This window comes from Lithobates pipiens, unplaced genomic scaffold (assembly GCF_037356315.1).
Source record: "Lithobates pipiens isolate NorthernLeopardFrog02 unplaced genomic scaffold, aLitPip1_a1.2 Scaffold_8, whole genome shotgun sequence".
Classification (NCBI taxonomy): Eukaryota; Metazoa; Chordata; class Amphibia; order Anura; family Ranidae; genus Lithobates; species Lithobates pipiens.
In genome coordinates this window covers 581,824,061-581,839,541 of record NW_027507903.1, presented here as the reverse complement: position 1 = coordinate 581,839,541, position 15,481 = coordinate 581,824,061, and the positions used below count along the sequence as shown (strand labels likewise).

The 15,481-nt window shown below is 41.4% G+C and overlaps 1 protein-coding gene across 6 annotated transcripts in view; it reads left to right on the top strand.

The window, feature by feature from the left end:
* The window catches only part of KANK2 (KN motif and ankyrin repeat domains 2), a 134,752-nt gene that overhangs the window by 99,633 nt on the left and 19,638 nt on the right, over positions 1–15,481 (top strand). For all 6 annotated transcript variants that reach the window (XM_077470286.1, XM_077470290.1, XM_077470288.1 and 3 more), the window contains 8 exons: positions 853–948; positions 1,533–1,782; positions 2,361–3,523; positions 4,715–4,816; positions 9,398–9,479; positions 9,592–9,804; positions 12,259–12,346; positions 13,426–13,645. In XM_077470286.1, coding sequence (XP_077326412.1) covers positions 909–948; positions 1,533–1,782; positions 2,361–3,523; positions 4,715–4,816; positions 9,398–9,479; positions 9,592–9,804; positions 12,259–12,346; positions 13,426–13,645 — 2,158 coding nt within the window. In that variant the 5' untranslated portion in view covers positions 853–908. The remainder of the gene's footprint in view (positions 1–852; positions 949–1,532; positions 1,783–2,360; positions 3,524–4,714; positions 4,817–9,397; positions 9,480–9,591; positions 9,805–12,258; positions 12,347–13,425; positions 13,646–15,481) is intronic.

Sequence of the window (15,481 nt, the reverse complement as noted above, 5' to 3'; positions counted from 1 at the left end):
GACAAATATCTTCTAAATGAACACACATAAAATAACTATGCAGTGTCCATGTGTCCTGTAAATGTGCAACATATAAATCAAATAGTCCACAATAAGTGATCTGAAGTGCTTCCAAATGATCTTCAAAATCCCACACCTCACGGTATATCTAATAGTTCTGTGAATCCAACCTCCACGTGACACCACTGTGCTCACAGAAATCTCACCTTTGTACATCTATATGTGCTTTATTGGCAGTCAAAGCAGATATCCAGGTCTCCTATTTCTTTCCAACTCTGCTAGATGTCATCACAGATGTTATTATACAAATAGAGCACTGGTCCCTTTAAGGTGCAGAGTATCTCATGAGTTTGCCCACATGTTAAAATGAAATATATAAAGTGCGTCTCATGGTGTAGTATATTAAAATACCTTCTTTATTAATATTAAAATTGCACTTTCATCAAATATATTAAACACAGTAAAATTACCTCTCACATCACTTCTGGTCCACACCATGTCCAGAACGCCCTATGCGTAACGCGTTAAGTTACGTGACTTCTTCAGGGGTGATACTTGGGTTCCCCTGAAGAAGTCATGTGACATGACGTAACATGTAGGGCATCCTGGATGGAGTGGAGCTGGACTTTAAATATAAAATTAGGATGGTTATTGAAATCATGTCTTTGTATTATTTATTTACAGGGATATTGCAGATATGTTGATGTAGATGACATGTAGACAACACCAATAATTTAGCAGCTACCTTTTACTGTATTGGTTGTATCTATAAATGTATTATTTCAATATTTACATAATCATTATAAAAAAAAAGTGTCTGCATTCTAATATATGTCTTTAATTTATTTTCAGACTCAGTGATACAGTAAACTATTCCTTGTTTGTATTTGGCCAAGACAGTTGGAGACATGATGGCGCAGGTCCTTCATATGGAATCACATTTTCCAGGTACAGTAAAAGTGCGGTATTATGCATTATGGAGAAGCTGTAGGTGGTGCTGGCAATGATATATTTACTATCCCCATACATGGTAAAGAAGCTCTGTGCTTAGAATTGTCATTGTATGAAATAGCTGTAATACATGACCCCTTTTAGTTGAATTTTTGTTCCTGTGTGTGGCTACTTCAGGTCATAGCTGAATTGACCTTAGCTAGACAAAGAAAGGTCATCTTTCATGAAATGAGTCCCCCTCCGTGCTAATAGGGTGGATGGAGGCATCTCCACAGCCGGCTATTGTATTCAAGCAGCCGTGGCACCAACTGAACAGTCACTAATAAGATATAGTCACTTTTCAGGCGATAACAACAAACCAAAATAAAAAATTATTTTGCATGGGCCCAGTCATATAACTGTAAGGGTTATTACAGTTATTCTATCTCGAGAAGATATGTTTTCATGTTTACCGACCACCTTACTTTTACAGTATAAAAAGATATATTTTTTTTCAATAATACCCAGCCTACTAATGATTATCTTTCTTTTCCTTTCAATGAGACAGCAATCATATTTTCCTTTGCTGTTTGTCTGTCCAGGTAAATCTATCCCGCCTTCTTTATCGGCTATAAAAGACCCTGATGCGTCCTATTCTGTGGAGACACCTTATGGTTATCGTCTGGATTTGGATTTCCTGAAATATGTTGATGATATAGAGAAAGGACATACCATCAAACGAGTGCCTGTCAGCCGCAGGCCTCGATTTGGTTCATTACCCCGAGGCCCTGGATACACTGGATCTTGGTGGACATCTACAGAGTCCCTCTGCTCCAATGCAAGCAATGATAGGTAATTATGAGTGCATAAAACTTTAATGGTAAATATCATTGAACCCAAACCTTGGATCTGCAACTACTACAGATCCATCAAAGTTGTGATATAATGGAAGATCATATCTCAGTAATACCCAAAATTTCTTCTGTTTCTGTGTAGCTATATATAGCCATTAGAGTAAAGCTAGTAAGTATCTAGACCAATGATTTTCAACCAGGGTTCCGTGGAACCCTAGGGTTCCTCCAGAGGTTGCTAGGGGTTCCTTCAGCATTGGGCCATTTCTGCCTCTCAGATAAATTCCCACTGACACCATTGATCTTTTTAGCTATCTGTAAGGAGGTAATTCTTCCCATTGACCACAAGTGTAAGGACCATTCTTCCCACTGACCATCACACTAATGTATCATGGTTGAGAAAGGCTGATCTAGACCAATATTCACACCATATTACAATAATTTGGGGAAACATTTGAGAGAAATATTTCTTGAAAGATCATTTGGGGTTTTGGTTCTTCTTGTTTGGTCCCTGTTGCCCTACTCCTTTATCCATAAGAGATATATCCAGAAAGTCTAATTTACATTCTTTTATTTCAGTCGCCATTCATCTTATTCCTATTGTGGAAGAGGCTTTTACCCAACGTACGAAGTCAGGAGTGGTTCTCAAGCCTCGAACAGCTTCAATCCCAGAGTGGAGAGAACACTGCTGGATGCCAGCAAGAAGCTGGAGGCTGGCCAGTCTCGCCCACTTAGCCTGGGATGCAGGTCCACCACCTCTATCTCTACACCATCCCTCTCTCGCCTTCCATCTTCATCCTCATGCCAACAACTCTCTTCTTTCACTCCTCTAAGTTCTGGGATGTCCACTCCAGTATCTCCAACACCAGTCCATCTTCAACATGTAAGGGAGCAAATGGCTGTGGCACTAAAGAGGTTACGCCAACTGGAAGAGCAAGTGAAAATGATCCCTGTTCTTCAGGTAAAGATTTCAGTGCTCCAAGAGGAAAAACGTCAACTTAGCGTCCAACTTAAGAGCCAAAAATATCTAGGACACCCTGGGCTCAACACAAAAAGCAAGACTAGAGGAGAGCTTTACATAGAGATTCCAGAAGAAGAGATCAAAGATGGTAGAGTAGGAGGAAAACAAGCATATGTTGGAATGGAAGTAGAAGAAAGCAAAGAAATAGACGCCAGAGAAGATGTCAAGAAAGGAAGTCTTCTGTCTATTGAAAAACCGGCTAAAAAGTTATGCAGTGTTGGCGTTTGGGTGAGGGAAGTGGACTTCCTTCCAGTTCCAGGCAAACAGCTAGAGGCCGATAAACAGAAGTTTCTGGTTCAGGCACTCTCTGCCAAAATAGCGGTACTGGAGAGGCAGCTTGCACGAGCCTTAACCGAGGTTCAAAATGCCAACCAAAAACTAGAAGAAGCTGAGAAAATGACAAGAGCAGACGATACAATGAAGAATGAAAAGAAGGAGGAAATAAGGGCAGATGCAGTGAAGGTTGCTAGGGTGGAGAGAGGAAGTGAAGTGGTCTCCAGCACTGAAATAGGGCCTACACTTCAGCCACAGAGGGCGCGGAACTTGGCAGCTAGAGGTGGAGGAATAATTAAAGTGAGAGAGGGAGATGCAGATAGAGTCTTCAAAAGCAGAGAAGTGATGGAGAAACCACTCCTTACAACATCTGGGCCTGCTGTCCATGTACATTTGGTGAAGAAAATCAGCATTACTGGACAAAGCACCAAGGACACTGAAAGCAAAGGTAACACGTGAGATAATACAATTCCAGTTATGTGAAAAAATTATTAATGACCATCTCTGCCAAAAACTGATCAGGCTAAAATACAAGCTGTCTCCTTATATCTCATGGGGACTACACTGGCAAGAGATCCCCACCAGAAGTCCAATGTGAGCCTAACCTCCATGACTATTACTAAGCCAAAACATGGTGCCATGTTCCTTTGATGGCTTCCCCAAAATCTAACATAAAATTACCAATTGGAAAATCCAGTTTCCAAAGTTACACCTTTATTATATCACTAGAGACTTGGAGAGATATGAGAAGTCGACCAATGATTCAACCCACTTTTTCTTTCTTACAATGAGCAATCTATTGCTTTCTATTTTATTTTACTACCCTGTTTCCCCAAAAATAAGACCTAGCGTGATTGTCGGTGATGGCTGCAATATAAGTCCTACCCCCTAAATAAGCCCTACCCTGTTTCCCCTAAAATAAGTCCTACCCTGAAAATAAGACCTACAAGGACTTTAACTATGGCTTATTTGGGGGGTAGGGCAGCCATCACCGACAACCACACTAGGTCTTATTTTCGGGGAAACAGGGTATGTGCTACTACTGATCTGTGTTGCACTACTATGTGCTAATACTTCCCTATGTGTTGTACTATCGTGTGCTGCCACTGCCCTTTGTGTTGTGCAATTATGTGCCACTACAGTCTTCTGTGTTGTTGTTGTACTACTGTGTGCTCCTACTGCTCCCTGTATTGTACTACTATGCGCTATCTATTGCTGTCTGTTTATATAATTACAGTATGTATTGCCACTGCTCTCTGTGTTGTACAATTATATGCCACTACTGTTTTCTCTGTTGCACTACTGTGTACTACGGCTGTTCTCTGTGTTGTACTACTGTTTACCACTACCACCCTCTGTGTTGCTCTACTATGGGCTACTACTGCTCTGTGATGTACTACTATATGCTATTACTAGTCTCTGTGTTATACTATTATGCATTACCATTGCTCTATGTGTTGTACTTAAATGTGCTACTACTGTTCTTTGTGTTGTACTACTGTGTGCTACTACTGCTCCTGTTGTTGTAGTACTGTGTGCTTCTACTGTTAAATTATTTATATGCCATTTTTTCTACAAGAAGAATGGAAGCCTTTTAAGCTGCTAAAGTGGAGTAATGGCTTCTTTTTTTTATCCCCAGGGCCTGATACCAACAGTAAAACTGATGAGCAGCCACAAAACATTCCAAAGGGAGAAACCAACATGGAACCCGGCAGTGCCAGGAGAGAAGAAGACGACACAGGTAAGAATTGCATGGTAAGGAAGCACTGCTGTGGTCAGAATTCAAGCCAAATCATATATTGCTAGCACACCATGGATCTTCAAGACAATGTCCAAACATTTATTATCGTGTCCTGAGTGTTGACCACGTATAATATTCCCATCGCACATGTTCCTGGAAAGAAGTAAGTAGGTGCTGCAGCAACTACCACCTTGAGACTGGTAACATCACAGGCCAAAGCATTTGATGCCAGCACACCGTTTCAGGGCCATACAGGACCCCTTCTATAGGCATGTGATGTCATCACAACTGTGCAGACATTATCTTGAAGATCCATGGTGTTCTGCCAATATATATTCTTTGGCTTAAGATGTTAGCGGTCTCAGGCTGATAGTTGCTGCAGCAACTGCTTACTTCTTTCCAGGAACACGTGCGTTGGGAATACTCTATGTGGTCCACCACAAGGGATGCAATACTAACTTGGCGTTTGCTGTTCTGTTGGTTGGGGTTTCCCACAGTTGCAGTGGTTCCCACCCATAATCCAAAATGGAAATAGTAGGGTAATTGCCTTCCCCTCAAGCTGGCCGTAGAGTTGATGTGTGTGTGACTGTATCAGGGACATTAGATAGAGTCTGATAGAAATGGTTCTCTGTGCTCTGCAAAGTGTTACATGTTGTGCTGTTGCTATGTAAATGCAGGAAACAATAGATAAGTAAAAATAGGAAAGTACATGAATTTCACTTTTTCATGACATTTTTAGTCCCATCTACTTGAATGCTGGAGAGATTAAATAAAGCGTTGCTATTTTTAGCCTAGCACATTTGTTTTTTTGTCATTTAAAACCCAGCTTGGTTTTATCTCGGGTGTTTATCTGTGCAGATAACTTTTTATCCCATGCATCCGATACTTGTACCCAATGGATCAAAGCTCTACTCCTATCCTTGCCTTCAGTCTTGCACAGTTGTACTGAAAATGCTTATTCCGATTTTTACTGCACACTGCAAGCTTCTCACAGTGTGCATCGGAAACGACATAAAAGTCAGCCCGCCCCATTTTCACCCCAGGGGTAACTCCAGAAAAATGATCCAATTAAAAAGAAAATGAATATAGCGTATACAATTGTGAAACAAGTCATATTGCAATTTTATGTTATTTAACTACTTCAATATAGGGCACTTTTACCCCCTTTCTACCCAGGCCATTTTTCAGCTTTCAGCGCTGTCACGCTTTGAATGACAATTGCACGGTTACACTGTACTCATTTTTAATAATTGTCTTCACACAAATAAAGATTTCTTTTGGTGGTATTTAATTACTGCTGTTTTTTTTAATTTTTTTACTAAAAAAAATTAATAAAAAAAGACTGAAAAATAAGTTTTACTTAGTTTCTGTCAGTAAATTTTGTAAATAAGTAATTTTTCTCCTTCACTAATGTGCGCTGATGAGACGGGACTGGGCTTATGGGCACTGATAAGGTGGTACGAATGGGCATTGATGAGGTGGCACGGATAAGCACCGATGGAACTGATAGGTGGCACTGGTGGGCACTAATAGGCAGCACGGATAGGTGGCTCTGATGGACTGCACTGATGGACAGCACTGACAAGCAGGCACTGACAAGCAGGCACTGATGGGCAGCACTGATGAGCAGGCACTGATGAGCAGGCACTGATGAGCAGGAACTGATGGGCAGCACTGATGGGCAGGCACTGATGGGCAGCACTGATGAGCAGGCACTGATGGGCACTGAAAGGCAGCATTGACTGGCATCACTAATGGGCATTGATTTGTGTCACTGATGGGCACTGCTGGGGCTTTACTGTAATCAAAGAACTGATGATCAATGCCCTGATTACCTTCCCTGGTCTCCCTTGGGAGGTGATGCCGCTGATCGGCTCTCCTCGCCACACACTCTGTCAGTGTGAGGTGAGGAGAGCCAGTTACCAGCATCTCCGTGTTTACATGTGACCCGCTGTGATTGGACGCAGCTGATCACATGGTTAAAGAGCCACATCATCGGCTCTTTACAAAGATTGGGGTCGTGCCGTGTACTAGGAACACGGCACGGCCATGATCTCCACGCTGCGGGGCACACCAGAGCAGCCATTCTGGGGCACCGTCATATGATGTCGTCCCAGAATGTACCAGCTCCTCCGTCATTTGACGGTGGGCGAGTGGCAAGTGGTTAAAATGGCCTTTCCTTTTTAATCTGCAGCTCTGTGATTTTCTGTCAAATGCAATATGGCAACCGGAAGGTGTTCTGTACACAGAATGTCCACCAGACATTCTGTGTACAGAACACCTTCCGGTTGCCAGAAGTCTGCACTAAGATACAAGTCAGATTTTGAGCATCACCTGCAACAACATTTTTTGGTGAGATACGCTCAAAGGGAAATCACGTCTAAAAAGATGCAGACCCCGCCACTTTCTTCATTAGTGCCCTGCAGGTGCAGCAGCTGATTGATAATTATAAAACCACTCCCATAAAGATTCACTTATCACATGGACACCAGACAAGCAAACAACTATTTCTGCACAATAACAAAAGGTAGGAATCTGCAACAAAGTTTGTTAAAATACTTGCAATATACAGAGATCACCCAGAGGGGAATGTTTTTTTCTCTTTAAATGTTTTTCCAACTCCAGGAATTAGTCAAAAACTAGCCATGCTGTGGTGTGGCGGCTGCCATAGTTTTAATTTTTAGGCTAAAAACCGCAAATACAGAAAATACCTTTTAAGGCAGAGCTCAATTTGTTATAGTTGTGATCCCACCTTCTATATTAAAAAATAAATAAGTCAAGTTTTTTTAACCCTTACCATTCTCCAGTGATTACGCTGGTTTTCTCCCTCATCCAGCACTGCCGGTCCTCTTTAGCACAGTGACACGCACGTCTTTCTGCCCACTTCTTGTGAGCCCAGCCTTTCATTTACACACTCCCTGGGGGAGGTGGCAGGACATTTTGGCAGATCGACTTCTGATGAGCAGGATCGGGCACACATGGATCAAAACTTGTCAGGTTCCTGCCAATTTCATCTATGGCCAGCTTAAAGTGGAACTTCGTTCTCCCAATCAGCATTGATTATTTGTAATCCTCATTCTGTTAGCATTAGTAAATAGATACTTATTTGAAACCTTTTTTTAACATTTCTTCAGCTACTTCCTGGTTTCTTGCCTAGGCAAGTGATGTCATACATCCCAGGAGTGTTCAGGAGGAAAGGAGAGGAGGAGGGGTTTTCTCAGCTAAGTACACCTTCCGGTATTAATGCCTGAGCTAAGGGCAGATGGATTCCGGGAAGTATATGCTACATGAATTATCTGCCCTTACTCAAGATGGCCATAGCCAGAAGTGCTAGCGGGTTTGTTTTCAAAGTGAGTTCTCAACAAAATAAAGCATAGAGGTGTGGATGGATGGGGGAGTTTGCTTTTAATATTAAAAAGATCCGCTTTAACCACTTGCCAGCCAGCCACTGTATATATACTGTGGCAGGTTGGCTCGATAGCACAAACCACCGTACCCGTATGGCAGTGCGTTCATGTGACACTGTGGGCACCCGCTGCATGCCGGGGTCCCTAGACTCAATGTCCACTGGCGACCCGCGATCACGATACACAAAGTGCCGAACGGGGATCTGCCTAACTAAATAAGGCGGATCCCCGTTCTGACAGGAGACATCATGGAGATCTGCTGTTCCCAGTGATTGGGAACAGCGATCTCTGTGTTGTCCCAGTAAGCCCCATCCCCCACACAGTTAGAACACACCCAGGGAACACAGTTAACACCTTGATTGCCCCCTAGTGTTAACCCCTTCCCTGCCAGTGTCATTTATACATTGATCAGTGCATTATTTTAGCACTGATCATTGTAAAAATGTCACTGGTCCCCAAAGGTCTCACTTAGGGTCAGATTTGTCCGCCACAATGTCGCAGTCCCGATAAAAATCGCAGATCTCCGCCATTACCAGTAAAAACATTTTTTTAAAAAATCCATAAATCTTTCTCATAGTTTGTAGATGATAAAACTTTTGCGCAAACCAATCAATATACAAGTATTGCATTTTTTTTTGCCAAAAGTATGTAGAAGAATATATATTGACCCAAACTGATGAATACATTTTTTTTTTTTTTGGATATGTATTATAGCAGAAAGTAAAAAAAATATTTTTTTTCAAAATTGTCGCTCTTTTTTTTTAATGCGCAAAAAATAAAAAATGCAGAGATGATCAAATACTACCAAAAGAAAGCTCTATTTGTGTGAAAAAAATATTTTGTTTAGGTACAGCGCCCCACGAACGCGCAATTGTCAGTTAAATCGACACATCACAAGAAATGGCCTGGTCATTAAGGGGGCAAATTCTTCTGGGGCTGAAGCGGTTAAGCAGCACTTACATGTCATGTGAAAGCTGTACCGTCTAGGAGGAATACCCGTTATGAATGATAGCTGTGCTTCCCCTAGTGTTCCTAAGTGGTACTGCAGTGTTGATCCTTTTTGTTGCTTTTGTGTTTTTTTGCTTTGGGAACATTTGACCATATGTAATCAACCAATGAGTACTTTGTGATTTTGGTATCCATACTAATTTCCTGGTTTTCGTTGCTTTTACAGACTTGGTCGGGCAACCCAGTAATAGGCTGACACAGGATGAACAAGAAGCAAAATCATCGCTGTTTTCTGGAGTAAATGGAGAGTGAGTTTCTCTTCAATGAATGCACATTTTTGTGTTTTCAATTATACACCAGTTACCTTATTCCTGACATGACTGTGTACAATAACATGGCTACCTTCTCTTTACTGTGTAGAATGGACGCTGGCTCGTCAGAGGATTCTGGCACCATGGAGAACCCTTCAGATAGCGAGAGCACCGAGAGTGAATACCACGAGGCCAGCGAGGGCCTGGCAATGAGCCCATCGGATCTCAAGCCTGGCAGTAGCAGCCAACCGAGAGAGGCAGAGAGACAAAAAACTCCAGAGGCCGCTACTGCCAGCTCGCCCCCTACCAGCCCGACCCCCAGGTAACACCCAATGCCTACCTAAGACCCAAAACTGATATATATGTCCTATATACACTGGGAATAACTGAAAAGTTCTCTCCACAACCCCACCATACACTATAATGGCCTATTATCCTTCCTACCATACCTCGTACGGCCCTAATTTCTGAGATGAGAAAAAGGGACACACGAAGATGGGAGGGGTGGAAGCATTGCCCTACCTGTTATTTCAGGGTGTTTTTTATTTAGATGGCATGATCATTGTGGCATACCTCCCAATATATTGAGATGGGAATGAGGGGCACCTACTAACAAACGTATGTAGGCATAGGACACGCCCCCTGTCACACCCCTTTAAAGAAGAACTAACCCAAAAAAAAGTTAATTAAATCCACAAGGACTTCTTTTTTTTTTTTTTTACCACTACTATTTCTTTATATTGGCTTTTAAAAACGTGCAAATGCAGCAATTTAGAAATTGGATGAAAGGTTTAGCGCTGGGAAACACTTTTTGAAAGATAAAAAGTGCATTTTATATACAACTATATAGATCAGAGCAAAATGAGGAGTTTAGAGGAACAGAGGGACATTGCTCCAAATCAGGTACAGTCGCTCGAAATCAGGGACAGTTGGAACAAACGATCCATGTATTGAGGATTCTTATGACGCTCCGCATTTTCATTAGTACCCAATATACACGTTCAGAATATAGAAAGAAAGAAGCTTCCTATAGTGTGACGTCACCACGTGTTACGAGAGGAGGACGGGCTCTCGTTTTGCCGGCCGGCTTGTTTTTTATGTGCGATCATTCTTGGTTTTATGTAAGTGTATTTCTATTATAATTAAACAAGTACTGAAGTTTTTTACACTATGGGAAGCTTCTTTCTTTCTATATTCTGAACGTGTATATTGGGTACTAATGAAAATGCGGAGTGTCATAAGAATCCTCAATACATGGATCGTTTGTTCCTGATTGGCAAAGTGTTCGGTGGAGGCGAGGAGCTGTCAGTAGCTTGAGATCATAAACGCTCCTTATGCTTTACCGTCTGGTAAGCGCATTTATTTGTCGGTGGCTGGGCACAGTAGTGGTAAGGAAGTGTGGATTCACTGTGGTGCGATCGGCTTTTTTTCTTCAATAACACAAACTCTTCATGGACTTTTGCTTATAGTATTGGTTTATTGATTTGTTTTTTATTGGTGTAGTTTTTTGTTTGGCGCAGCTCTTTTCTCCTATTTTTTGTCTTGCTTTAATGAAATTCACAAGGACTTTTTTTTTACCATTACTATTCCTTTAAAATGTACAAATGCAGAAATTTAGAAACTGGAAAGTGTTTAGCACTGGGAAACACTTTTTCAAAGATAAAAAGCATTTTATATACAACTATATAGATCAGACCAAAATGAGGGACAAATGAGGTGGAAAGAGGGACATTGCTCCACATCAGGGACAGTCCCTTGAAATCAGGAACAGTTGGGAGTTATGGGTACAACTTCCGCGTTGGGGGCATACAACCACTTTAAGTTCCACTGACAAAGTTAGGGGCCAAAAAAAAAAACACGCCCACAGTGGAAATATAAAAATTGCTCTGGTCCAAAAGCTGTATACCGGTACAAGAACTGATGTGGTTAAATACTGATGTTGTGTCACTGACTAGGATCATTTGATCCACACGTGGCGATAGCTTTATGTGGTCAGACAAGGTCAAGGCCTCCCACTTCAACCCCTGAGGAACACAATCATCATACTGTTGAACAGTAATCCCTCTTGTCAGTATTATCCTTATCCCTTTTGCTGGTGTGGGTCTTCTACATCATTTTCTGATGTCATTTCAATACCAAAGTGACACTCTAAGCCCCTGTACACACAGTCGGAGATTCTGCCAACCAAATCCGTCGGATTTTGTCCGTCGGATTTAGTCCGACGGATTGTGTCCGAAACTGTTGCATACACACGGTCAGACTAAGTTGTCGAAAAATCAGATCTTTCAGAACGTGATGACGTAATTTCGTTACGATGGGATTACATTCAGGCTAGTAGCCAATAGCTTTGATGCAGGAATTTGAACTGAGCATGCGTGGCACTTGGTCCGATCAAAATTCGCTACACATGATCGGAGTATGTCCGATCGAACCAGTTGGTCGGGAAATATTTCCAACATGTTGGAAAATTGGGTCCGACGGATATTCGGACGGAATCAGTCCGATGCATACCACACACAGTCGGATTATCCGATGGCACGGTCCGATAGGACACATTCCGACGGATTCTCCGACCGTGTGTACAAGGGCTTAGTGAGTGTCTCTGTGGCTTCTGTATGATAGCTGCAAGCAAGAAGAGGACCTGTGCTGCTATCAGGTGTAACATATATATATATATATATATATATATATATATATATATATATATATATATATGTGTGTGTGATAATAACGATTCTGTGCTCTGATCGGTACTGTTTACGTTCTATACTTACAGAGTGGAGCTCAGTAACATTCTGATCTCTGGCTGCGTTGCTCTGCAGAAGTCCCTCGATGACCCCACAGCTCTCAATGAGGTCGAGAAGGTAAGGGGAGCTTTTCAGCCAAAAGGCCAATTAACCTGTGACACTGAAGTAGACATGTGCAATTCGTTTAGTTCTGAATTCGTTTTTTGACAGATTCGTTAATTCGGAAATATCAAAAAACCTGTTTAACTAGTTTTTCCGAATATTTTCGTAAATTCAAATATTCCAAAATTTGTAAATTCGTACATCCATAAATTCTTAAATTCATACATTCGTAAATTTGTAAATTCGTAAATCTGAAATCATAGTTGGCAGTAGTTAAGTTATTATTAGTTAACTATTAAATTTTAGGTATTGGAATTTCCTTTCAAATTTGGCTGTTAGTGAACGTAATGAATACAAATTTATCCGAAGTTACGAATTATCCGAAATAACGGATAATGTGTGTCTGTAGGTGGAGGCATCTTTTTCACCCTTTGCATTGTTTCCATGGGGTTTGGATGTTTGTCACCGTGATCAACTTTTTCACCTATTGTGCATGGAATTCTGGATCTGTTTCTTTAATTTCCAGACTTCACGTGTTTTATGGACTCGCTTTGTGTTTTGTTTTCTGTAAATCCGGATTCACTTGTTGGTTATCAAAATTCTGTCATATACATTAATATAATAATATACAGTCATTTTTTTGCTATCACTGCATCACTTTGTGATTGGGTTCTATGAATCCATATAGATACGTATTTGGTGTGTTTTTTGTATCTTTAATTGTTATTTTTATATTTATTGGTTTTCACCTGCCTTTGCATTAACAGTTTGCATTTATCCGTTTGCCATTGGTTAGCGCATTGGCTTATTTCCAATGATTTGACCCGTTTATAACCAATCCTTAGCGCAGCTTCACCTTGTTTTATTTCTGTCTGGCGTCTTATTACGCCTTCAGTTGCAGCTTGGTCCTTTTAGATAATAGCGCAGTTTTCTTTTTTAATATCCGTCTACATCCGCCTGCCCATAGCATAACATTAAGCTTCCCTTCAGACCCGCCTGGCAGATCTGATCAGAATGACCGCGTGAAATGGGCCTTAACATAATAGAGACGACACAGTGACATTCACCTCTGGTGACGGGCATTTTGTGTTTAGGCAGCGGCACACACGGCGGTTATGCAGGAATGGATGAAGATCTTGCGGCAGAAGGAAGTGGATCCAGCCATCATTCGCCATCACCTAAACGTTTTCCGTGCAATGTCACTGCGGCTACTTGAAGTCATCGTCAACGTGGCCGACCCCAAGGGGAACACAGCTGTTCACTACGCAGTGTCCCAGTCCAATTTTACTGTGGTCAGGCAGCTCCTGGAGACTGGTAAGATGAAAAATATATATATATGTATACATTTATAAACAATATGTATAAAATAAAATAAACTATATACAGGTGCATCTCAAAAATTAGAATATCATCAAAAGGTTAATTTATCTCAGTAATTCAATTCAAAACGTGAAACTCATACATATACAGTGTTTCAAAAAAGTGAGTACACCCCTCACATTTTTATAAATATTTCGTTCTTTTCATGTGACAACACTGAATAAATGACACTTTGATACAATGTAAAGTAGTGAGTGTACAGCTTGTATAACAGTGTCAATTTGCTGTCCCCTCAAAATAACTCAACACACAGCCATTAATGTCTAAACCGCTGGCAACAAAAGTGAGTACACCCCCAAGGGAAAATGTCCAAATTGGGCCCGAAGTGTCAATATTTTGTGTAGCCACCATTATTTTCCAGCACTGCCTTAATCCTCTTGGGCATGGAGGTCACCAGAGCTTCACAGGTTGCCATTGGAGTCCTCTTCCACCCCTCCATGACGACATCACAGAGGTGGTGGATGTTAGAGACCTTGCGCTCCTCCACCTTCTGTTTGAGGATGTCCCACAGATGCTCAATAGGGTTTAGGTCTGGAGACATGATTGGCCAGTCCACCACCTTTACCCTCAGCTTCTTTAGCAAGGCAGGGGTCATCTTGGAGGTTGGGTCGTTATCATGTTGGAATAATGCCCTGCGGCTCAGTCTCCGTAGGGAGGGGACCATACTCTGCTTCAGTATGCCACAGTACATGTTGGCATTCATAGTTCCCTCAATGAACAGTAGCTCCACAGTGTCGGCAGCACTCATGCAGCCCCAGACCATGACACTCCCACCACCATGCTTGACTGTAGGCAACACACACTTGTCTTTGTACTCCTCACCTGGTTGCCACCACACACGCTTGACACCATCTGAACCAAATAAGTTTATCTTGGTCTCATCTGACCAACGGACATGAGCCCAATTTGGACATTTTCACTTAGGGGTGTACTCACTATTAATGGCTGTGTGTTGAGTTATTTTGAGGGGACAGCAAATTTACACTGTTATACAAACTGTACACTCACTACTTTACATTGTAGCAAAGCAGAGTTTTAAGTAATTCCTAAACATAACCTTTTTACAATTTTCTCTCTGTAACGCAGAAGGATGGCTAACAGGCAAATTATCTATACTACTCACCTAAAAAAAATTTTGTCTCCACCCCACTTTGAAACCAGAAGGAGTCAACAGGGTTCATGCTGCCCCTACTCCTAGATTGTAAGCTCTAACGAGCAGGGCCCTCTGATCCCCCTTGTCATGAATTGTATTGTATTTTAATGTCTACCCCAATGTTGTAAAGCGCTGCGTAAACTGTCAGCGCTATATAAATCCTGTATAATAATAATAATAATGTCTGTCCCCTACTATAAACAGCTCCTCAGGGGTGTGGCCACATACAGCTCCTAATTTTTATTGTATTCTTCTCTGTAATTCCTGACTGTTAGAGCCATTAAACAGTGTTTGTTTTTTTCATATTGTTTTTTTTTTTTTTTAACAGAAAGTTGAAGTTTGTTTCTGAAGACACTGCTCCATGTTTAGCTGTAAATATGGCTTAGCAGAATTTGTCATCAAAATGATTCAGCACACAGGAATCTGCCTTTGGTTTATTAGCAGGGACAGACCCAAATGCAAAAAACATTTTTCAAAAACAGCGGAAAATACAGATGTTATTTTATTACGCTGCCTGGAAAATGTGATGACATTAGTCACTACACAGGGCCCTCTGGTGTTGTCTTTTACATATGCTGGTACATAACATTTTAAACTGAGCTGCATTAAGGCCAATC